Source organism: Lepisma saccharinum, chromosome 28 (assembly GCF_977018435.1).
Source record: "Lepisma saccharinum chromosome 28, izLepSacc3.1, whole genome shotgun sequence".
Classification (NCBI taxonomy): domain Eukaryota; kingdom Metazoa; phylum Arthropoda; class Insecta; order Zygentoma; family Lepismatidae; genus Lepisma; species Lepisma saccharinum.
Genome location: NC_139256.1, coordinates 24,594,323 through 24,620,173, shown reverse-complemented (window position 1 = coordinate 24,620,173; position 25,851 = coordinate 24,594,323). Strand labels below are relative to the sequence as shown.

Sequence of the window (25,851 nt, the reverse complement as noted above, 5' to 3'; positions counted from 1 at the left end):
TTAATTAAAATAATAATTGCAGTGGAACCCAGATTTCAAGTTCCTCGATTTTACATTTTCCTGCATTTACATTCAATCTTGGTGGTCCCAACATAGCAAATTGCTAAGAAATTTTCCTAGGTTTTACATTTTCTCGCATTCAAGATTTTTTCAGCTTGGTCCCCTGAACAACGTAAAATCGAGGTTCCACTGTATCTAAGTTAGTTTCAAATGTCTTCAATTTTTTTAAAAAATATAATCCTCATCATTAGCATTCCCAAGTTTAGCAAATTTTCTTCGAGAACATTCTTCTTTTTGTGCATTTTATCTCAATCTGGAATTATTTTTTTGCTACTCTTCACGGAGATACGTAATATGAAGTAAGAATTAATAATACACATTTGTGCTGATTGAAGTTTTTCCAAATGGACCTTTTCTTGCCACATACCACAGAAAATCTCCTTGTGATGGGGTGGTTGGAACACTTGTATAGACATGAACAGTATCAAGTAACAAGTTCAGCAATGAAGTACCAATTCCATAGAAATAGTATTAGAGGCATAAATTTCTTATTAATCACGTAAGGTGAAATGACAACAACCCGCAGTACAATGTGTCAGCGATTGCATAGTACTATACAACAGCACCAGGAAGATTAAGTATGCACTATTTTGAACTTAGTCTACAGGCTATTTGCAGTGTTCGGTAAGTTACTTTTTACAAGTAACTGAGTTTCAGTTATTCATTTAAAAAGTAACTCAGTTACAGTTACTGGTACTTTGAAATTAACTGTGAGTTACTTTACAGTTACTGTGAAAGAAACTTACAGTTAATGATCATTGATTTGTGTAAAAATTACAAATTGCGTTTCTAGTACATACTATGTCTTCATATACTTACATTACTACTGCAAATAAATGATGAAACACAGTTAACTTTGCTTGAACGATTTTAATTAAGAAATCATTTGTATGCTGGCCACGGTATTTTGAATATGGTGTCATTGATTCCACTTCCACCTATTTCTTTCTCCTCCATTCCAAGTTCAACAAGATCCAAAGATCCACTACTTCGATGATGCCTTTTTTCTAGCTCGACAGTCCACCTAAAACACTGAAGTTTTCACATACAAGTAGATATGAATTGAAGTAAAGCGTGGATGAAATTAGCATGCAACAAAGCATAGCTTCCTTGAAAGGCCGGCAATTCCAAGAAAATCCTTTTACGTAGCTTCCAGAGAAGGTACAGATATATTTTTTTACAGTTGGGAACAGAAAATGTGAACGGCACAATTTATAGTGCATGAAAGTTTTGCAATGCATATAATACAATCGAGTAAGTATTTTCGGTACTATCTTCATGGGCATAACTTGGGAACTCTCTTTGGGTTGAGAGAATCATAAAGTTTTCCGTCCCATTAAAATACTGTCAAAGATTATTTGCTAAATACATTTGAAAAATCATAATAATTACTCTTTTTTTTGTTTGTTCCTCAAGTGCCAGGAGGTTCACAAAATATATTTAACTTGTAGGTTTTAATTAATCTATAAATTTTGGATAGGGCAAATGATTCCCCTTGCCCCCGCCAGGTTACGCCTATGCTAACCTTCAAACATAGTGAACAGAAATTTTGAATTATACCTCAAAACATATTATACTTCAGACTTTGTGCTAAATACATAAGCATTTTTAATAAGATTAACTTTTAATGCAAATTATTTTTTATCACCCTGTCTCTGAACCGCCCATCCCAATTTTTCCATCAAACATTAGTACCCACTCTGAGCTACCTGTATATAACATTTGGGGGAAATTGAAGGGGGGGCATTGCACGAAATTCGCTCTTGAAGTTAGTCATTTATTTTTCTAAAAAAATACATGAAACTATACATAAAATACATGATTATTGATACACTGATCTGAAACCTTATTTAAATGGAAGCTTACACTATCCTGAGCAAAAGAAAAGAAACTTGAAGTTTCTACGGCAAACCTGAGAGAAGATACTATAATTTATAACCTAATGCGTGTCATTCATAGTGGAGCTGCATGTGGCGTACACGGAGATTTTTAAAAACTCGTAATTTCTGAACCCCTTGACCAAACTCAAAAAAGTTGTCATTTTTGTAATCAGCATCAAAAGTTCTATAAGTATACCGAATTTCATCAAAATCGGAGATGGTGGGTGACATTTTCACAAAATTCTGGATGATTTGACATGGAATGACCCCGAGGCGAAATGAGCATCGAAGACGATGCACGCAGTGGACGCCCCAAAGAGGCTGTTAACGACGAAAACATCAAAAAAGTCCACAAAATAATTTTAAATGATCGTAAAGTGAAGTTGATCGAGATAGCTGAGACTTTAAAAATATCAAAGGAACGTGTTGGACATATTGTGCATGAATATTTGAACATGCGAAAGCTGTGTGCAAAATGGGTGCCGCGCGTGCTCACAATCGATCAAAAGCAACAACGTTTTGATGATTCGGAGCAATGTTTAGCGATATTCAACCGTAATAAACACGATTTTTTCCGTCGATATATTACAATGGATGAAACATGGCTCCATAACTACACTCCAGAGTCCAATCGACAGTCAGCCGAGTGGACTGCACGTGATGAACCGAATCCAAAGCGTGGAAAGACGCAACAGTCGGCTGGCAAGGTTATGGCATCAGTATTCTGGGATGCGCATGGTATTATATTCATCGATTACCTCAAAAAGGGCCAGACCATCAACAGCGATTATTACATAGCGTTGTTGGAGCGTTTAAAGGATGAAATCACGAAAAAACGGCCCCATTTGAAGAAGAAAAAAGTGCTGTTTCATCAAGACAATGCACCGTGTCACAAATCAATGAAAACGATGGCAAAATTATATGAATTAGACTACGAATTGCTTCCCCATCCACCATATTCTCCAGATCTGGCCCCCAGTGACTTTTTCCTGTTTGCAGACCTTAAAAGAATGCTCGCTGGAAAGAAATTTAGCACTGATGAAGAGGTAATAGCCGAAACTGAGGCCTATTTTGAGGCTAAAGAGAAATCGTACTATAAAAATGGCATCGAAAAATTGTATGACCGCTATAATAGTTGTATCGCCCTCGAAGGCAACTATATTGAATAATAAAATCGAATTTTGTCAAAAAAATATTTTTTACTATGTTAGCCTACGAACTTTTCAGCCCTATGTTCTTTGGATAGTTCGATTTTGTTTCGTGTATGAAAGTAAGTGTTTCAAGTATGTACAAACGTGGAAGTGTTAATATACGGATTTTTTTAAAAAGAGGTTTACATGTATCAGTTTTGTGTGCATTTGCCAAGATACGCAATGCTCTTTTTTGAATCTTAAAAATCCTCTTCGATTGAGCCGAGTTCCCCCAAAATTGGATACCATATCTCAAAATACTTTCGAAGTTTGAGAAATAGATATTTAGCAAAAACACTAAGTAGCTGACTAAGGCAGTTTATTAAGATAAAAACACTTAACAAGTAACGTTTCAACCCTATATCAGGGTCTTCCTCAGACGAAGAAGAGTTCTTCGTCTGAGGAAGACCCTGATATAGGGTTGAAACGTTACCTGTTAAGTGTTTTTATCTTAATAAACTGCCTTGGTCAGCTACTTAGTGTTTTTAATATGGAAACAAGGCTTAATTATATTACAATTAGATATTTAGCATACACACTGTATTGAAACTATTTTCAAAGTTCTTAATTGGTAACATACTGTGTTTAGCCTCTTGCATAAATGATCTATGTAAACTTTCCAGTTTAGACACTCGTCTATAAGTATTCCAAGAAATTTTGTATTGTTAGTAGCTGTTATAACGGCATGTCCTACTGTGAAATTATCTTGCTTAATAGAAAACTTTTTGTGATGATGATGTGATGAAATTGATGAATGGACACTCACAAACATTCATGCCCAGGCCGAGATTCGAACCCGGGACCGGGATTAATCCTTCCACGTAGCACACCCAAATGTCAACCTTACTTCCACGTAGTACACTCTTGACTGCATTTTGCAGACTAACGAGGCTCTGGCGTCTATACCTACGGCCAGTATAATTTTCGTAGGATTATGCGTGTGTTGTCTTGTGTTTTGTCCTTGTTTGCGTTCAGTGCCCCTTTACAGTCTCAGCTTTTAACCTAACTCAGAATATTGTATTTACACGACGTTACAGTTATGTTATTTTAGTTCTTGTAAGGGGCCGGACCGCCTATAATATGACGGGTGCAAAATTACCTAAGTGCTGACGCACCCGAAATTTTAAATTCAAACTCAAACTCAAAACCCGGGACCCGTGGTGTCGTAGCGCGATGTTCTAACCACTCTGCCACGGAGTTTGGCTTTAAACCCTATTCTTTCAGAGCCAGATAGGAATATACAATTCTGAAGAATGGTAAAAGCTAAAGTGCTCTCCTGTGCATAGCACCACACCATGAAGGCGTATAGGGGGTGCGGGGGTAACGGCCCACACTTTCTTGATCCGGTCGTGAGTGGGGGTGATGTGATCAGCAATACGCCCCTGACCGCCTTTACCCCCCAAGGTTTCCCCCAGGTACCCATGTTATTCGACGCTGGGTGGGCGCCGGGGCCGCTTCCAACGTTAGAAAAGTTCCTGGATTTGAACCGGCCAGGGATCGAACCCGGGACCTTTAGCATGGTAGTCAGACGCGTTACAGGACAGACAATCACAAACATTCATGTCCGAGCCGGGATTCGAACCCGGGACCCCTGGTGTAGTAGCGCGGCCACTGTTCTGAAGAATTGTATTTAAAATATTTCAATTCTGTCCAGGAACCTGTTCTGAAGAATGACTCAGCAGTATTCTGAAATCTACTTCTCCATTCATGGCTTTCCCCAAATCTTCTTTGGGAATCTGAAAATTTGACAGGTACAGGAAACATCCCGGTGGGGGTCAGACATCAACTCTTGTATTGCTAATAGAATGGCGTCTAGAGGAACCAAGAGAAAAAAGGCGTTCTCCTGCAGAACAAATCAAAACCTTCTCCACTTCATACATATCGGAATTGGATCACTCCGTGAAAGGTTTCCACAAAAGGGGGCGGGGAGCGGATGCTGTAAGGACCAGATTGGAAAGGAAACCGGAAGGTTCTTAGCCTCTCGGTGAGATATTTCGTCTCCTGGCCGAAAGAAAGTGATGCCTTTTTCCTCCCACATTTTTTTGCCTTCTCTCGGAATGGACCACGCCGTCGTATCATCACAATGCCGCTGACCGGTGAAAGGTATGGGCTTCGAGGGAGTGGGGAGGGCGGAGGTGGCCTCTATATATCCTCATCCTTCTTCGACTGGGCATCATCATTCATACGGCTGACTGGTGAGGAAGGAATACGTTCATCATGAGGATCCAGGTAGGTGCATTTCTTAACCCGGTGTTCTGATCGTGTGTCTTTAGTGGTTAGCTTTGAAGTCACGATGTACGAGTTGCAGCGTTCTGAGTGCGGTTTAGAACATCTTTGAAAAATTACTCTATACTATATCCATGCAATCTCTGGAGCGAGCGAATGAAAACAAGTCTCTGCGCAAGTAGTGATTCGAGAGGGGACGGGATTGTATGGAGGGGTGGAAGTGACTGCGGGTACAAACCTTTTGAAGCGGCGTGTACTGCTTCCCCCGACAGCTCGCTTTCTACCATTCTCTACCTTCATGCACTGCCGTGCTCCAAAGATACCCTGGATAGAGTATATATGCTGTAGGGATTCGCAAATAGTGAGAGCCTGAACATTTTCGGTATCTGCTCTTCTCCCTGATTTACGTCGCGTGTTGCCTCTAGGCTAATCGTGAGAAATAAGATGATATGCATATGAATAGACACGCAAAAGAGCATCTGTGGTAACAGGTGTGAGAGAATGACTCCACTATCTTCGTGGTAGTAGTGTTCTCGATTCCGTCTCTATGGAGAAATCCAGTCTCATTCTCGCCTAAATAACTGAACTCCAGTCTAAGTTACTCCTCTAAAATTGAACTCAAATTTCATTCTGGTCTTGATAACCAAACTCGGTTTTCAGTCTTTCCGCCGATAACCAAATTCCAGTCTCATTCTTTCCTCGATAACCAAACTCCAGTCTTATTATTTCCTCGATAACCAAACTCCAGTCTTATTCTTTCCTCGATAACCAAACTCCAGTCTCATTCATTCCTCGATAACCAAATTCCAGTCTCATTCATTCCTCGATAACCAAACTCCAGTCTTATTCTTTCCTCGATAACCAAACTCCAGTCTTATTCTTTGCTCGATAACCAAACACTAATCTCATTAATTCCTCGATAACCAAACTCCAGTCTCATTCATTCCTCGATAACCAAACTCCAGTCTTATTATTTCCTCGATAACCAAACTTTAGTCTTATTCTTTGCTCGATAACCAAACTCCAGTCTCATTCATTCCTCGATAACCAAACTCCAGTCTTATTATTTCCTCGATAACCAAACACTAATCTCACTAATTTCTCGATAACCAAACTCCAGTCTTATTCTTTGCTCGATAACCAAACACTAATCTCATTCATTCCTCGATAACCAAACTGCAGTCTCATTCGTTCCTCGATAACCAAACTCCAGTCTTATTCTTTCCTCGATAACCAAACTCCAGTCTTATTCTTTGCTCGATAACCAAACACTAATCTCATTAATTCCTCTATAACCAAACTCCAGTCTCATTCATTCCTCGATAACCAAACTCCAGTCTTATTATTTCCTCGATAACCAAACTTTAGTCTTATTCTTTGCTCGATAACCAAACACTAATCTCATTCATTCCTCGATAACCAAACACTAATCTCATTAATTTCTCGATAACCAAACTCCAGTCTTATTCCTTGCTCGATAACCAAACACTAATCTCATTAATTTCTCGATAACCAAACTCCAGTCTTATTCTTTGCTCGATAACCAAAAAACTAATCTCATTAATTCCTCTATAACCAAACTCCAGTCTCATTCATTCCTCGATAACCAAACTCCAGTCTTATTATTTCCTCGATAACCAAACTCCAGTCTTATTCTTTGCTCGATAACCAAACACTAATCTCATTCATTCCTCGATAACCAAACTCCAGTCTTATTCCTTGCTCGATAACCAAACACTAATCTCATTAATTTCTCGATAACCAAACTCCAGTCTTATTCTTTGCTCGATAACCAAACACTAATCTCATTCATTCCTCGATAACCAAACTGCAGTCTCATTCGTTCCTCGATAACCAAACTCCAGTCTTATTATTTCCTAGATAACCAAACTTTAGTCTTATTCTTTGCTCGATAACCAAACACTAATCTCATTCATTCCTCGATAACCAAGCTCCAGTCTTATTCTTTGCTCGATAACCAAACACCAATCTCATTAATTCCTTGATAACCAAACTCCAGTCTTATTCTCGTAGTCTCGAAGTAACAGGTGCAACAAATGTTAATAAAGAAAATATATCAAACGTTTTTGCAGATTAAAGATAACATACGACCTATCAATAATTAATGAACACATATGGAATTGGTTAGTCCGTAAAAGACAGTAAGAATTAGGTGAAATTTTCACATATTTTTCATTTTAAATTGCTAAAATCCCTTTGAGAGGTAGTCCTGACCTCGACTGGAATTTCAGACGTTACTCCTATCCAAGACATACATAGACATTGGTCAGTCGTTAATATCCACATGTGTCGAAAAGTGAGAGGGTAAGTTCTAGCCTTCCATCTTACAATATTATAGTATTGTCTTCACTGTCAACTAGCTGAAATAAACTACAATTAATTTCATTAATGGTTGGAATTAGTACCACAACACACTTTCTTCTTCTTCTTCTTCTTCTATCTAACCCAACCCAGCCTAACCTAACCTAACCTAGTCTCACTAATGACGTCACGTCAGCCAATCCGACATATCAGCCAATCGGACTTGTCGGATTGCTATAGTGGCAGCAATCACTACCTTTATTAATATATCCTCTGGAATGGTATTCAAATTAAATAATTTTTCTCCTAATGAATGCATGTAACTGGCAAACCTTTCAATTAAATACAATTAGATATTACACCAATTACTACACTTAGTGTATATTACTTGTGCCAAGTATTATGATAAAGCCACTCTATCGAGATCCAGAAAACAGTGTATTCAGTTCGCTCATATGAATGCAGTAGTGATAGTCAAATTTTTGTATAGTTCGTATTTATACGCCCTGAAATTGTTACTTCGTTCATAGCACAGTCTCTTGTTTGTGTGACTAGGAGGTTTATGACCTAAAATTCACCAAAACATGGAAAATAAAAATGCATTTGTACGACTTAAAATTTTCACAATTTTATGCCATAAGAACAATGTAAACTTGTAATCAATAAATTGTGTTTTCTCATGCTGTGGCTACAGTAAATGATGAAGTGCAGTAACTGTTACGTTGCACTGTTTGAAATAACATTTCATCATAACATATTTTATCATCGGTTGAAAGCAGTGGCGGCGATTAGGAGGGGCGAGGGGGATAGTTGCTCCCCCCCCAAATTTTTGCCACTTTTTCTCCCGCACTACGCTAAACCTTATCTACCAAGGGAAAGTTAACTGTCCTTGCCGCCCCCCAATGTTGTCACCTTGCCCAACCCCAGTTTTGTAACCCATTCGCCGCCACTGATCGAAAGCGTTTCTTGTGCATTGGCAAAGACAGTTGTACTTCTTAGAATCGTACAAAACACCAGGTCTTGTTCCGACCAGCGGTTGTGTCGTGCGTCTAAGCTTTACAAGCAATGCTTGCAAATAAAAAAAAATTATATATCTTATCACGCGCGTAATCCTACAGGACTAGTTTAACGTATTTAAATGTTAATCAGCATGCCATATGATTGTTGTGGGCTTAGTACTCAATAATGTCAATAGATGTCGTGGTAAGACACCTGCGAGCAACGCACTTGCCGCTCCGGCCAGATACGATATCGGTCATTGTTCACCATACTGCAATATGAGGCTGTAACCTACCGTGCAAAGCTTGACGCCCACTGAAACGGAACGGAAGAGTTTCGCTTCTGGCGTCTCTGTGGGAGATAACCCTTAAGACAACATACAGGCTTCTAGCAGGAAATTCCGTGCTTCTGTTCCGCGCGGTTCCCTGTAGTGGGCGTTACATCATTTTATTTCAATAGAAGCAAACAGAAGTTCTGATGTATTAAATCTCCGTGTGTTTCAGTGGGCGTCAAACTTGAACAGAGTACTTAACTTGCTCCTGATAACATATACATTTAAGATAAAATATTGAGAAAAAATCTAACAAGGTGCCCCGAGTTTTTAATTTCATTCCCAAGGGTGCTGCGAACGTAAAAAGATTGGGAATCCCTGATCTAAAAGTTGGCAACAGTGACTGTATTACTCATAGAGAAAAAAATTAATATATGAAGCACCTGCCTTTATAATGCCTATGAAATATATACCTAAATGTAATAGAAGGTCTCCATTTCTTAAAAGAAAAAGCAATTTCAAAAAAATGGTAAAATGATGTATTTCAAAATTGTGGTCTAAATATGGGCTACTAGTGGCAATATCACAAAAAGCAATTAAAATTTTAAAAAAAACAGTCATTTATCGCTAAAACATTATAAAATTAATATTTATGAATAATCTCTTGTTTTGAAAAATCACGCGGAATGGGAAAAATCGACATTAAGAAAAACATCCAAATATTTGTTGAAAATATGATCTCAACATAGACCTCATGTCATAGCCCATATTTAGACTATCACGCTATTTTTCTTCTTCAATTTATTTTCGCTCTCTGTGGAACATATTTCACAAACAAATCATGGCATTATACAAGCCCACATTTGTTTTATGCACCGCTAATATTATAAACTATACAAAGCAGATGAGAATTCAGAAAACGCTGCGTTAAAACATACCTGCAGAAAGTTTTCGGAGGTCGCAATTCTATAACAGCGTCCAAGGCCGAAACTAACCACCACTTTCTCTTGCGAATTGGCGCCGCAACCTTTGGCCTTGACAGATACCCAGTTCCAATAGCCTCTGCCAGGCTGCAGCACTCGGGAGCTCTGTTAACTCCAAAACCCATAATTAAACCTTCGCCAATATTTAGACCTTCTCCTCTATATCTGGAGCCGGAATGAAGAGTTCAGCAAGGTGGATCTTTGGAAGCGTGCAAGACCTGTCAGTTACACGTGGGCTTTCGATGCTCGAAGCTTCAAAACCCAGGCACACAGTTCTTACTCGCCGACTTGCCAGCCGGAAGGAGGAAACATCGGCTCGGCGACTAGGCGGGTTTAGTAAGCAAAACTAACCGATGTGCACGGCTCTGCGTGTAAGCACACTATGAAAACAGCAGAACTGAAAATGAAGACAGCAGATGGCAAAATCGTTTAAGAAACTTGTGAAGATATACTCTGTCCCGGTAATCTCTGGAGCAAGGGAACGAAAGCAAGTATCTGTGCACGTAGTGACTCGAGTGGGATCGACCAATGAACAAGTACGAGGGAACATGATTGCTTGGAGGGGGAAAAGCGACTGCAGTTTGCAGTTACCGCAAGAGCGGCTTAATGGCCGGGCGACTACCCGGGAGCCTCCAAAACCGTTATTTTCATCATATAAACGTGGCTCCTATTTTTTTAAAAAGAGTTGTTACAAATAAAATATACTCATATTGGAAACATTAACACGAGACGGGAAGAAAGGAGTTTCGGAAAAGATGTATAGATGCTTACAATGAAATATTGTAAATTAATTGTTGGAAGATAAGTACCGATGTAGTGAAAGTAAAGGTATGACAAAAATATGTAGAAAAGATGAAGACAATGTACAAAATATTGGTAATAGATGAAAAGAAAACTGGAAATGGTTTTCATTATTCAATAAGTTCAAGTTTATAGCTAGATGTTTACTTCGCTTTGTTTTCACTTTATTGCTCTATTTTCAGCAAAACGTGGATTATGAACTCAACAATACTTCTGTGAAATGTAATATTTTTGTTCTGATTAGGTTGCTGAAGGAGTAGTGTTCAATGATGGGGTCATTATTAGGATTGTTTATGGTTTCGAAAACGAAACGACATCCATTCTGGAACTTAGCGTGTTGAAAGTAAGTCGTTAAAGTTACAAAATGTGCCGAATATGACCATTAAGAAAACTATATGCGCAGTAAGAAAGAAGTGGGTAAATGTGCACTTTGTCACATCAATTATTGCTATTTGAGGTCGCTTTTCTTCCACTCTTGGCAAATCGTAACGATGAGGATGAGTTATGATTATATGGAATTGGGACACTCTCATAGAACATCCATGCCCAGGCCAGGAATCGAATCCAGAAACGTTGTAGTGCCCGGACAGAAATTTCACCACTTGACACCCTTTTTTGAAATAAAAAGAACCTCTTTTCATATCTCATTTTCATTTTTCTTGCTTTGTATTATTCATTCTTACTCCTCAACTTTAACACAACAGATAAGCATAAACATCCATGATTTATGCAGAATTTTAACTCAGGACTTAGGCGTCTAGCGCGCAGTGGTGACCACTACTATACCCTGTCCCATCTATATCTGAAGCAAGGTTACGTATAGCGTCAGAGAAATGGTGAGAATCGAGTGGGGCAGAGCGAAGCAGTACACACTGCGAAGGCTGGTAACTGCAGTCCTTTCCCCCTCCACGCAATCCCGTTCGTCTCACGTATTCATTGGTTGAGCCGTCTGGCGTCACTACTTGCGCCGTTCGCCTGCTCCAGAGATAGTTGAGACAGAGTGTAGTTCTCTGAATGTCTGTGACAATTGTTCTACATGAACATGCAGTGTTAAATGGACATTATTTATCTTCTCTTGTCTTCAGGTGAAAATAGCGATTTTAATACAAACATGGTTCGCTAACGAACTACTCCAGGGTACTTCCCGGAATTCTGTGTAATTTTGCTCCACTTGTACTACTATTTCTATTTGTTTACTAGAAGCATAGGCGTAGCTAGAACTTTATATTTGGGTGTGCACAAAGAAGAAAAAATGAGGTCTTGTACCTTTTTAGTAGCATATTTTCCAACACAATCACTTGGCTCTTTAACTGCACTGATGTTTGTAAAGGAATATAAATTCACTAAATGACAGTGTTGAAAATTTCTGAATATATGTAGTAGAAAAAAATCAAATTGCATAGAAATTACACACACACAAAATGTTCGTAAATGTTACAAACAAATACATCAAAATACACGTCATCACTAGGCACGTATTTAAAAATATATAATTTGGGGAGCCAGTCCGAGCCAAGTGTCTCAATATAATAATAAAAGTTTCTATTTAATACGTTAATATAATTATTGGTCGATTGGTAATACTATGTAAATTAATTAATTAGTACTTAATTTCTCTTATGCTTATGGAGTATTGTTGTATGTAACCACAGATTAAGAAACTGAGGAAATACAACGTTAATACCTATTTTGTTCTTTATTTCTTAACTAAAAAATATTGTTATTGCATAAATAGTAAAAAGACGCTATAAAATCAGAGAAAAACAGCAAATATTCATCATCTAGCTTACGCGTAGTTAAGACCATTAAAATTTGTGTAAAAACAACTGTCCTGACAAGGAAATTAATAATGTTAAAGAAGTAAAAAATTGAATAGTTATTGAATAACAAAAGGAATGATGGTACGGCCATTAGATGAAAGGTAAAGTTCCTGATAAATATTTTATGTACATTATTGTAAGTAGTGGTGTACATAAATCTTCAGAGGGGCCTCTTCGATGGTGTCGCCGTCGCCTTGTAATCAATAGATCCCGGGTTCGATACTCAGTTGTGGCACATAGTGGCTCGTGTCCAACTTTACCAGTCCAGATTAGTTTATCTTTCTTAGTACTGCCATTCAAAGCCGTATGTTCCCAATCTAATCTTGGCGGAAATAATTGATGCGCTTTGTTTTACTTCACTTTTTGTGCGCTTTTGGCTAATTTGCGAAGATGGGGTGATGTGATGAAATTCATGAATGGACACTCACAAACATCCATCCCAAGGCCGGGATTTGAACCCGAGACCTCTGGCGTCGTAGCGCGATGTGCTAACCACTCCGCCACGGGGGCTGGCTTTCGGCGGAAATAATTAATCCTCATTGGCCGATTCCGGCAGTCACACGAAAGAGAGAAGTGAAGAGGATATGTACCTAGTCTGGCCATAAATACTGTTATACACTATTTTGTGAATAAATTGAATATGGTTTAAGATTTTTAAATGTTCTTTTAGTATGTTACACGTACATATATTACACACAAATAGCACCAATCAATTTTCAAAATGCCCACTTTTCGCCTCCACACAGGCGCGAAGTCTCCCTGGCCAGACATCTATTGCAGCACGGATGGTCTTGATGGGAAAGTCCGCCCCTGCTGCTATCAAGGAGCGTTTTTAATTTTCAATTATAGGGTGCCTCTTCTTGCAGACAGTCCTCTCTAGCTCTCGGCACAGTTTGTAGTCCAAGGTACTGAGATCATGGATTTCAGATGGCCAATCAAAAGTGGAGATGCAATCGAGTTCACTGGTCTCTAGTCACTATCGCTTCATCCTTGCCTTATGAGCTGGGGCAGAATATTTCTTGAACATCTAGGATTCATTGTGAAACATTGTTTGGTACAACAGTGTCACGAGAGGGTCCTGGACACTCCTACACTTTCGCACGGCTTTTAAGCACCTTTTTCTCAAAAATGAGGCCTGGTGGAACTTCCGTTGCTCACTCCCTACCAAACCATGACTGACGAGGGCTGGTGGCATCTCTGATTTTTGGGAACTATCTCACAAACGTCTCGAGAGTTTGAAGCATACACCCATTCATTTTGGAGGTTAAAACTTATTCAGTGGTGAACAATTTCTTATCAATGGCCAGAATCCTGCAATGTCCATTGGCAACGTACCGCTGCAGGAGCCGTCTCGATTTCAGTTCCCTCTGCTTCTTGACTTGCGTCGTCAGGAAATTTCCAGTACTCCACCGGTAAGCTCCAATTCCAAGGTCTTCATTAAGTACCCTGAACATTGATTGTTGTGAAATGTTCAGCTCCTGTCCATTATCACTTGCTTCCGGATGAGATTTCGGCGGAGGCGAGCCACCACTGCTTTAACATCCGCCGCTGCTCATACGGTGTGAAATCGACCAACTCTTGGGCGATCTTTTATGCTACCAGCCTCAGTGAATCTCTGGATTGTCTGATACACAAATCTTTTGCTGATCTTCGGGATTTTTAGGGGCTGGAAAATCTCAGTGAGTGACTTTCCAACCACATGCAGAGCAATTACGGCTACTCTGTTTTCATATTCGCCCCACTCCATGCTCAGCACAAGAAGATACACGCTTGTTCTTTCACAGATGAACACGCAATGGTCAGGAGTGAACTTGAGCACAAGAATGGTGCATGAGGCTGACTACCACATGTACAGTCCAAGCCGAAAGTTTGTAACAGTATTTATGGCCAGACTAGGTATAAATTGCTGATTCCCCTACCCGTTTGAACGTAGATAAAACAAAGCTAATTTCACAATGACCTTCATCCCTCTTTTCCAAGAAGAACTCCGCAACTACCTGACCAGGCATTAGTGCAACGGGGGGTTAAAAACATCCACCTATCTTACCACGAGCTTCAAGCAAGAATTGGCAATGCATGGTTTATTTCCCACAGCGTCAACTAAGCAGTTACATGCCTTCATGCTCACGTTTGGGTTCAGCTTTCACTTGCATCCATGTTTCTAGGAAAATCTATGGAACTTCTTGTCCTAGGCCCGATTGTATAAAGCAGTTTATCCTCGATTAGCCGGAAAAAATGATCTGCAGTCACCACACTGAACTCTGATTTTGTGTTGTATAAAAGTTGAACTGAGATTAAGTCCATGCGATCTGCGATCAAAGTTGATCCGCGATTTTTCTCCGATCAGCAGACATTGACCGTAGTTCAGCTGTTGTAACATGGCTGTACTAACGAACATTTGCTTGTAAAATGTGTTGCAAGTGAACGTATGCGGCTAGACGGGAGAAACAATTCATAAAATCCTGTTTCCATAATAATAAAGAAGAAGCATGCACGACGAGGTGAACAATGATAAATATTTCTTCAATTTTTCTTTCTTTCCATATATCGTGTGTCATTGTTATTTACTGTTTGAAATTTGCTTTAAATGACTGGAAGAGCATATTGTTTGATTTCATGATCAGAGACTGGTAACTTGAGAACAATCAAGTGTTGATTGATACAAACAAAAAATATGATCCGCACATGTTTTCTTGTTGATGCCATTGTAAAACTTGAATTGGGATGAAGAGGGGGGCAGGTTCACGGACGTTAAAAATATTACAATTTCGCTTTACTGCATCCAGCCAAGTGTCATTGAAATTCAATTTTGTCCGCAGAATGGAACAGAGCATGTAACTTTGGCCGTAGTGTACTGCTTTATGAACCGAGCACGTTGCATTTTAGTTGGCAAAGCTTTCTCTCCTCCTGATATATAAATAACACATATCTTATTTTATTTCGAATATTATTTGTTTTGGGCATAATTTACATCCGAGAGGACAAACGCCATTGTTGTTTCAATATTTCTTTCCATTCTGGAAAACGCAAACACATTTTATATTTCTCAAGTCACAACGTAGGTTATTCATTTAAGTGCAAGGAAAATTCCGTATGCTACTTACAGGAACTAATGGTCCACCTGTAACACGTTATCGTGTAATTACAAAATAAATATAATAAACATTTTTTCACATGAACAATGGCTCCAAATCCGAGTATAAGAAAGTTGTTATATCTATTTTTAGCATTATAAAGAAATACAGATGTTTTTTTAAAAAAATCAATTTATGCAAGCATACTTTCTCCCCTTTGCAACCAACAACCGATAGTTGCTTTCGTTGTCAATGACAAATCATCCACGTGGAACTCACAAAAGCAATAAATGGCCGTTTAGTGTCTAATTTAAGTGATTTTACTAAATTTGCAACATGTTCGAATATTTACTACGTCTAGCACCTCCGAATTATTCTTTATTCAAATATTAAATACATGCATTTTCCAAAACAGACTGTAAAATGTTTGCTGTTCGGTGTTGGACAACTGGCAACATCACAGGCACACTAGTGACATGTCTGGATTTGCCACGTTGCCAAACGTATTTCTTTGACCGAAGATCAGGACTTGATCTAAGATCGACAAATCGACAATTAGCTTTATACAACATGATAGAAGCTTGAACTTAGTTCATTCCCGGATCGTAGGTCAAATCTGATCTCCAGTTAGTGATGTTTATACAACCGGCCCCAGATCTTCCATCTGTCACAAGGAAGGGTGAACAACTATTTGAAAGGACAAATGTTGAGACGAGTTGTTGCCTTTGCTCGCTTTTCTAGCCACTGAAAATCTTTGGTATCGGTAAAAGAAAATCAACCGATACTCACCGATACCGCCGGTATCGACTCAGCCGTAACTTATACCATATACACTGTCATGAAAACTCATATAGCCATACTTATGCATAACGTTTGGTCATATTATTGCAGGTATCTGTAGCCCTCTTGCTCGTTCTGGGATTGGCCAATGCTGAGAAAGCCGAGGACCAACAGGAAGCCGAGACCACGGCAAAGTCTAAAAGAGGCACTATAAGCAGCGGAGGAGGTGGTAGTTACGGAGGAGGCAGCTATGGAGGAGGCTATGGTGGGAGCAGCATCGGTGGTCACGGTGGCAGTATTGGACTCAGCCATGGTGGATACTCTGGTGGTATCCTGAGCAGCGGTATCGCCCTTGGCGGTCACGGGGGTTACGGCTTGGGGGGTGGATACGGCATCGGTCATGGCCAAGCCATCATCCTCGCTCCTGTAGCCATCGGGAAAGGAATCGGAGGAGGCTACGGTCTTGGTGGAGGCTACGGTCTGGGTGGAGGCCACGGTCTGGGTGGAAGCTACGGTCTGGTTGGAGGCCACGGTCTGGGAGGAGGCTATGGGTTTGGAGGAGGCTATAGCTTCGGAGGTGGACATGGCGGCTATGGAATTGGTCATGGGATTGGTCCAATCGCCATAGCGCAGCCTGTTATTGCCCAACCTATTGTGTACGCTCAGCCAGCCGTCCCTGTGACAGTTGGGAAGACCTTAGCTTCCGTGTCTACTGGGAGCTATGGTTCAAGCGGAGGCTATTCATCAGGTGGAAGCTATGGAGGAGGATATTCCAGTGGCAAAGGAGGATATTCCGGCTAAGACCATCCTGAAGATTGAAATGAAAAGGTAAGCTGTCTTAAATGTGAAATATGTTTGTTCTAGACTTAAAGTTATTACAGTTCAAATCTTACTATCATTTATATATATATTTATATTTATAGGATATCATTCAAATCTTAAGATCATAGAAATATGATCATTATTTATAGGATATCAAAGTAAAATTAAGACGTAATATTCAAAGATTATTAATTAACTTAACATTAGTTCATGGTACACTAAAACTAGCAATAACAGTATTGCAAGCAATGGAAAAGTATCCTCTGAAAGGCAAAAATATGCAAATATTTGTCTACAATCATAAAGTGACATCTATTATCAACTTAAGCAGTACATGCAATGTTAACATACATGTATGCTAACACTACTGGAACGTGGTGTTAGAATAAGTGTAGTTAAAAGCACTAAACAATAGGTAATGTCCAATCCATTGCATGCTAATGTAGAACCATCATTAGTCAGAGAATTATAAGCAGTACATCTTTTACCCTGCAGAAAAGCGTACATTTTCCGCATTTTTTCCATAGCATTCAACAAGTAATAACTATAGATCTTTCATGGACTAATATTCGTTGGATATAACGTAATTGATGGATGTGAATTAGTTACAAAAAAGTTACTAGATGGCGTGAGATGCATTTTGTTCTTTATTGTGATAAGTATTCTGTGCTGTTTGTTCTACAATACAATATACATGAAATATAACTTTAAGACATTTCTTTGTTCAAAAATATGTTACTAATTATTGTATAAGTAGCTGCATATAGTATTGTTTACTTTGTAAATAGGCCTACATATCTATGGATTATTACGAAAACTAAATAAGATAAATTCCAATACGTTGTAAGAACAAGTGAAGAAGTATTATTGTTCCAGGTAAGGACATACGTAAGTTTTAAAAAATAACTAATTAATCATTTCAATCAATTTTCGCGATAATTGCACTGAAAATTATTTTCAGAACATGTACTCCTCTCAAAAACTCCGGGTGTGCTCAAACATTATTAGTATTAATGGGAAACACACATAAAATTCCGTTAATAAAAGTAATTCTCAGCTCACCTCTGCGGCGGAGTAGTTATAACAGCGTGCTATGACGCCAGAGGTCCCGGGTTCTAATTCCGCGCTGGGCATGGGTGTTCTTTGTAGGTGTGTCTTCATCATACGCTAACTGGGACTGGACCTACAGTTTAAAGTTGGACTATATATATTGTGCAATGTGCCTCATCCGGGGATCGAACCAGGACCCTTGATTACAAGGTGATTGCAACGAAACTGATGAAGGGTCCCCAAAAAATGAACAACCATTACAACGGCTGGACTCGAACTAGTAATCTTCGTTGGCAAGATCGTGAATCAATCGTTCCACGTTATTTGCTATTGAGACGGATAAAAATTAAACATGATACAATAACACAATACGTCACCCAGGATTCAAACATACGAGGTGTGGCTAGAAAAAAAACGGATTGATGTTGCTGTCGACAAACGACAAGCGCGTCAAGGTCAAGCGGTGCATGAGTGTATAACGTGATATCCTGCCTATCGACTATGTGATTTTCCAGGGTGCACGGTGCTCAGTTCCGCTGTAGCTTGTGGACGAAGTGAACCGTACATCTTTGCTCCGTCGGAAAAATGTTACGTGTGAAATTAGAACAGCATATCAATTTGAAGTTTCTTATGAAGCTCGGAAAATCCGCAACAGAAACTTATGGTTTGTTGAAGGAAGTATACGGAAATGAGTGTTTATCATGCACGCAAGTGTTCGAGTGGTTTCAAAGGTTTAAAGAGGGACGAGAAGTGATCGTGGACGACTCGCGTCCTGGACGGCCTTGCACGTCAAAAACGGAATCAAGCATTGCAAATGTCGGTGAATTGATTCGAAAAGATCGTCCTTGAGTATTCGAGCTATTGCAAAATAACCAACATTATTTCATTACGGTGCTGACGACCCTTCGTGAGCGAGTAAGAAGACGACGACCTGATTTGTGGAAATGCAAGTCATGGATTCTTCATCAGGACAATGCTTCTGTCCACACGGCATTGTCAGTCAAGGCTTTTTTGGCCAAGCATGGGATCCCAGTGTTAGAACATCCACCCTATTCGCCGGATATCACTCCGTGCGACTTTTTTTATTCCCAAAGGTCAAATCAGCACTAAAAGGAACCAGATTTACGACCTAGAATCTGTGAAAACAAAAGCGACGGAGGTCATGAACATGGTTTCAGAAAATGATTTCCAGCACTGCTTCCAGAAACGGAAGATTCGTATGGAGCGGTGTATCAATAGTGCAAGGGAGTACTTTGAAGGGGATAATGCTCGTATTTTACAAAATAACCAATAAAATATTTTTTAGCAACAGTCCGGTTGTTTTCTAGCCACACCTCGTATGTGTTGAATTCATATATATGCAGAAAATAACTTTGGAATAAGAAACAAAAATCCATTCTTGTTGTTCAACAGGACTAAATTATTTCAGAAAAAGTGTGCATTTGTTTAGAGTTAGCACCGAATACATTCGTCAAAGTTAACAGAAAATTGGTACAGACTATCAATTTTTTTGTTTATGGTCAGTCATATTCTCGCCTCGAGAACCAAATTCCAGTCTCATTCTCGCCTCAACAACGAAACTCCTTTCTCATTCTCGCCTCAACAACCAAACGCCTATCTCATCCTCGTCTCAAGAACCAAACTCCAATCTCACTCTCACCTCAAGAATCAAACTCCAATCTCTCTCTCACCCCCAAACCAAACTCCACACTCTCACCTCAAGAACCAAACTCCAATCTCACCTCAAGAACCAAACTCCAATCTCACTCTCTTCTCAACAACGAAACTCCAATTTTATCTCAACAACAAAACTACAATCTCACTCTCTGCTCAACAACCAAACTCCAATATCACTCTCTGCTCAACAACCAAACTCCAATCTCATTCTCTCCTCAACAACCAAACTCCAGTCTCATTCTTGCCTCAACAACCAAACTCCAATCTAATTCTCTGGGGCAATCAAACGTGTTTTGTTAATTCAAGTAAATTAGTTTTTCATATGAATAATATGTATGTAAAATATTAGCAGTGTAAACCACCTAGTTAAGTAAAACACACACATGCAGACAGACGGACAAAGGGGAGGGGAGACTCCAAGGAAAAATACCAAGTAACCATATTTCTTATTTAGTGAAACCACATTACCGTGAACAATAATATAGAATATTATTTATTTATTTACTTATTATTTTAAGCTTACAGTTTATTTATATTATCTTACTATATAAACAGCTTACTGCCCTACATGAATTAAATTGTTAAACTATACAATTATGCAAAATGTTTATAAATGTACAGAATATAGAAAATTACAAGTGTATATAGTTGAAAAACATAACAGAGAAAAGTTGTATACAGTTTGTAGCTAGTATATGTGAACGAGGCAATGAAGCAAATTCGGCACTCTAGCTTCTAATACATTGTGACTTTATGTAAATATTTTTATGTTTAAGCAGCTGAGCTGGAGGGATATTGACAGCATTGAACACCTGATACATGGAAGTACATCCAGCACAGTCCTGCATATGAGATGCACAGGTCAGCACCAGGATCCATGCCTCAGTCTTTCTCTGTCTATCATGTGATAATTCTTTATTTTGGTTGCTGTAATTTGGCAGTGACTTCATTGAAGCTTTACATAATCATTGTTACGTAGATAGTATCAAATAATTTTATATTTTTGTACTGATTTAGAATCACCTATTATTAGATTTTGTAATAAAATACTTCAAAATGAACTCTCAGTGTTTATAATCCAATTTCACAATATAATTATTTGTGTCCCAGTGGAAATGGCGTTCTATATCTTCGATCTTTGGGAGCTAACACACATTATTAACCCAAGCCTACCAGTGCCATACGAGAAACCTGAGGAAGGGAGGGAGATTCACAGGCCCACAATTTTTGTATCATTAAAATTCAAGAAACCATTTGTCATTGAATCACTGCTTCCTTTGTTGATTGTATATGTTCAGTTATTTATTAATTATAATTTTTAAAAAAGGTAAAGTGCTCCCCTGTGCTTAGCACCACGCCATGAAGGCATGTGGGGGTAACGCCCCACACTTTCTTGATCCGGTCATGAGTGGGTGTGATTAGATCAGTATCTCACCCCTGACCGCCTTTACCCCCCAGGGTTTCCCCCAGGTACCCATGTCATTCGACGCTGGGTGGGCGCCGGGGCCGCTTCCAACGTTAGAAAAGTTCCCGGATTTGAACCGGCCGGGGATCGAATTGAATTGAATTGATTTGTTGTTTTAACTCCACTTTATGCACAGTAAGGCTAATCGGGACTGGACCTACAGTTTAAAGTGGGATCCGAACCACTATGTGCCTCCACCGGGTATCGAACCCGGGACCCCTTGAATACAAGGCGACGACGCTACCACCGCGCCATCGGGGAGACCCGGCCGGGGATCGAACCCGGGGCCTTAAGCATGGTAGTCAGACGCGTTACCGACTGAGCCACCGCGGCCACCTTTTATTATAATTATTAATTAATTATAATAAATTAATAATTATAAAAATTATCATAATTAACAAGAAATAATAACCAATTATTGCACGAGTGTCGCACACAAATTTCACCATTCATTAAAACTCACAAAGACATAGTCTAATAATGTTTCATTACTGCTTTTTTGTTTATGGAGATGTAGTTATTAATTAATTATAATAATTACCAAAATTACCATAATTACGAACCAAACGTGCACTCTTACTAGAACGAGCGTCTCGTATGACACTCATTCAAAGATAGGGCGAGCCTAGTGCATTTTACCTCCTATTTAAATTATATTTATGTCTTTATGAACAAAATATTAGGAGCACCCTAGGGAGCAATGTAATTTATTTTAATTTTGTTATAAAAATTTTCAGTTTGAAAAATTGAAAAAATAAAGGTGGAGGGCCTGACAGTTAGCCTGACAGGGTGTCTACCAAAATAACAAATCTAAAATTCTTGATCTTTTTCCTCCATTTTTCTTAACATTTATTTAATCGCTCCCTACTTAGATATATTTGGAAATTAAGAAAAAGATATATTTTATTCAATGAAAAAAGACCACCACAAGGGAAAACTGAAGCTGTACATTAACACGAGATTTAGACTTGCTTTAAATATTGATGTATTATTATTTAATATTTTTACAAAACTTCACGCATATCTACAAGAATGTAATTCTTAAGAAACAAAATGAACAAACCTTAACTCAATAAATTTCAGATATCCAAACATTCAATTTTATCAAATCCCAGTACAGATATATAATAATGTAAATTCACTATAATGTAAAAATAGCATAATTTCTTCTTTTTATGAATTTCTTGGCATTCTTGACTGGCAGACACCCTGTATTAGTAGGTATATGCGTGTGTTTATGTGTGTGTGTGTTTGTGTATTTGCTTTCTTCTAGCTTTTGGTTGTTACAAGCATTTAAACATGTTTCCCAATGTGACAATTCGGGAGAGCACACGCTCTCTTCATCAGATATTTATCTGTAGTGTGGTCAACAAGGGCGCCCGCAGGGAGGGACCAAGGGGGCACTTGCCCCCCTGAGATTTCTGGAAAGAGTTAATGTAATTCGAATGGTGAAGTTGTAGAGAATTTTATAACAAAAAATATTTTCTGAGACCTACAGGCCATAAGTTATAACAACTATTATTATTATTTGAAATAGAGTTACATTTAAGCTTACAGTCTATTTTACACTGATTATGAAACTATAAAAAACAGCTTTTTTGGTCAGTACACAGTTATGCAAATTGTATAAGGATATACAGAATATGGAAATTTTTAAAAAGCATTAGTGGCAATAAAAAAAAATAATAGCAACAATAACAGCAGTAATAATAGCAATAATAATAATAAAGTTTCTGTAACCCTGATCGCCCTGAGAAAAAATTCTGCGCACGCCCTTAGTGGTCAACGTTATATTTAAATGGGATACACAGTATTTAACAGAAATCTGAAAGAGCTGGACCCTCCGCTGTGCCGTAGCCAACATGTAAAGTTGTTTTAAGTGGTCGGCACTTTTTTTTTTAATTGGAATTGAAACTCGTGTATCTATAATTTTTAATCCGATAGTTCAGACATAACATACCACCATAATTTTATTTTCTCTGCCTTGTAATCTTGGAATTAGTTTTCTTCATAAACAAATGAATACGTGCAATAACAGGTATGGAATGCTAGATACAACGTCACAAAGAGTACACATCACTTGCAATTTTGATATTCGCGACGATCTTCTCGGCAGTGTTACCGGTAGAGTGCGCTGTAGTGATCACGTTTCATAAGTGCCAATTATTTATTTGCCATTGCATCGCTATATTTGCAAAAGCAGAAAGAGATAGTTCTATTTCTCTTTTGTTGTACGAATGCAGTTAATGTAAACAAGTAACATTATCTTGCGAGAAATACTGGTTACTTCAGTAGCAGCTATGCAAAAAAACTTGGGTGTAGGAATATATAGTACACCCAACGGGAAAACTAGGCGAATTGTCCATCAATCATATCATCTGTCCATTTTACACAATGTGATGATCATTAATTGAAATAATGATGTCAATAAGCAGAGGGCAATACCTGCTTCGAAACAACACAGTTTCATTCTTTAAAACAACACAGGATGTAGAATAAAAAAAGTAATGAAAATAGCTGTGGACAATTTGCCTACCAATTTCTTTGTCGTTGACTGTACAGGTAATAAAGCCAAGACAGTTGTGTAGCATTTGCGTCACCTTGCATTGATTGATTTGCTTTATTTTACTTCGCTTTTTGTGCCACTTTTGGCTAAATTGAGGAGATAGGGGTGAGTGATGATATGATGAAATTGATGAATGGACACTTATAAACATCCATACCCAGGCCGGGATTCGAACCCGGGGCCCCTTTATATTATTATCAGACGTAAAGCGGGAACATGGACAAAACCAACAGCAGAAATAACACAAATGACAAGAATTATTTCTCACTTGATTTTTGTTAACATTAGCTTCGTTCTTGTACTGGACGGACAATAGTGAGATTGGAAACTGTCCTTTGCATCGAACGCAGCCCTTGAAAAATCTTGTAGAATATTCTAATCCTGGCCTTATCGTCGTTATTACCCAGATGTGGAAGAAAAGCGACAACAAATAACATAAATCTAATTAAGTCAAATCAAATTAAAAATTCAAGTCGCATTTTACGACTTGCAACAACTAATTTTGAACATTCATTCGAACAAAAATCTCTTCAGCGTTCTTAATCCACCTGGAAAACACTTTCAGACTAGACAGTGAAAGTAAGCTCACGTACGATAGCGCTTCTGCTTACACGAAGCTCCGTTAGATGGCAGGGGTTGTCAGACACTTAGTTTGTAGCTGCAGTTAGACATGAATCTCTTAGACTTGTATCTAATTCTGTGTAATTTCAAACATAAATAAATACAAGAAACTAAAATGGGAATTAGAGCATCTGCATTTGAACATTGGAAAGGATATCTGAGTTGGCTCAAAAGCAGTGATTTGAATCACTTCAAATAAATAGTTTATTGAAAATGTACATAACGATTTGTAGATATCTTTGGTACTTTTGGTGAAATTACGTATATTAATCTCGTTATTATTTAATGGTGTTTATTAGGCTCTAAGAAAGGAAACAAAATATATGTACTGATAGTGTGAAGCTCATAGTAAAGGAAATTTAAACACGCATTTCTCTTGATTTAAGATTCAATAATTTTTAAAAGCCAAAATAGGAAACATTTTGTTTATAAAAAGTATACAGAGTACTAATCATATTAAACCGTAAAGAGTGTCATTTTCATTAAACTGTAAATAAACATGGCAGCTGATATTTTGCAAATTCTCATTTAAAAAATTGCCAAAATTCAGCTGCCGTATCACACCAAAGGAACCCCTGGCGTTATAGCTCGATAGTCTAATGACTTCGCCAAGAGGTCCGGCTGAAGCGTTGGAAGTAAGTTGCTACAAGCATATTAAACCGCGACCTTCAGTGGATCTGTAAATATCCGCTGACACGGGAATCGACAGGAAATCAGTTTAAATAACGTAACGTCAGCCTTATGCAAAAAAGCACTGTTAACGACAGGATGAAACTCTCTTAACGGCTTTTACGATCGGAAATTTGAATCCCCTTTAAATAGTACGCGAGACCAAATCTCACCACAGTTGTTTGTTTGTTTGTTTGAGTTGGTGTTTTAAGTTCACTTTATGCACAGAAAGGTTAATCGAGACTGGACCTACAGTTTAAAGTGGGATCCGAACCACTATGTGCCTCCACCGGGTATCGAACCCGGGAGCCCTTGATTACAAGGCAACGACGCTACCACTGCGCCATCGGGGAGGCCTACTATGGAAATGTTTGTTTATTGTGTTAATGAAACTATAATAATTTCAATAACTTTTGTTCCAGTGAAAATAGAACATTCTGGTCTGCTTGACCAAATTGTTTGCGCTCTCACCTTCGATGTTAGAGATCCTGGGTTGGATTCCTCATGGAAGCTCTAAACTTTTTTGATGTTGTGCCAGCACCGAGAGGACATATTGGTAGTTACGTGAAGGCTAC

At 38.6% G+C, this 25,851-nt stretch overlaps 1 protein-coding gene across 2 annotated transcripts; it reads left to right on the top strand.

Annotated features, from left to right (window-relative positions):
• The first annotated feature begins 5,313 nt into the window (after window positions 1–5,313).
• Window positions 5,314–21,004, top strand: LOC145980824 (uncharacterized). Of its 2 annotated transcripts, none has more exons than XM_083113910.1 (3): window positions 5,314–5,359; window positions 16,518–17,234; window positions 20,735–21,004. In XM_083113910.1, the coding sequence occupies exons 1-2, from the start codon at window positions 5,348–5,350 to the stop codon at window positions 17,205–17,207; spliced, it is 702 nt and encodes a 233-aa protein (XP_082970036.1). In that variant the 5' UTR covers window positions 5,314–5,347; the 3' UTR covers window positions 17,208–17,234; window positions 20,735–21,004. The 2 variants fall into 2 exon arrangements, with proteins under 2 accessions (XP_082970036.1, XP_082970037.1); XM_083113911.1 differs by having other exon boundaries at window positions 20,732–21,004.
• Window positions 21,005–25,851: the final 4,847 nt, after the last annotated feature.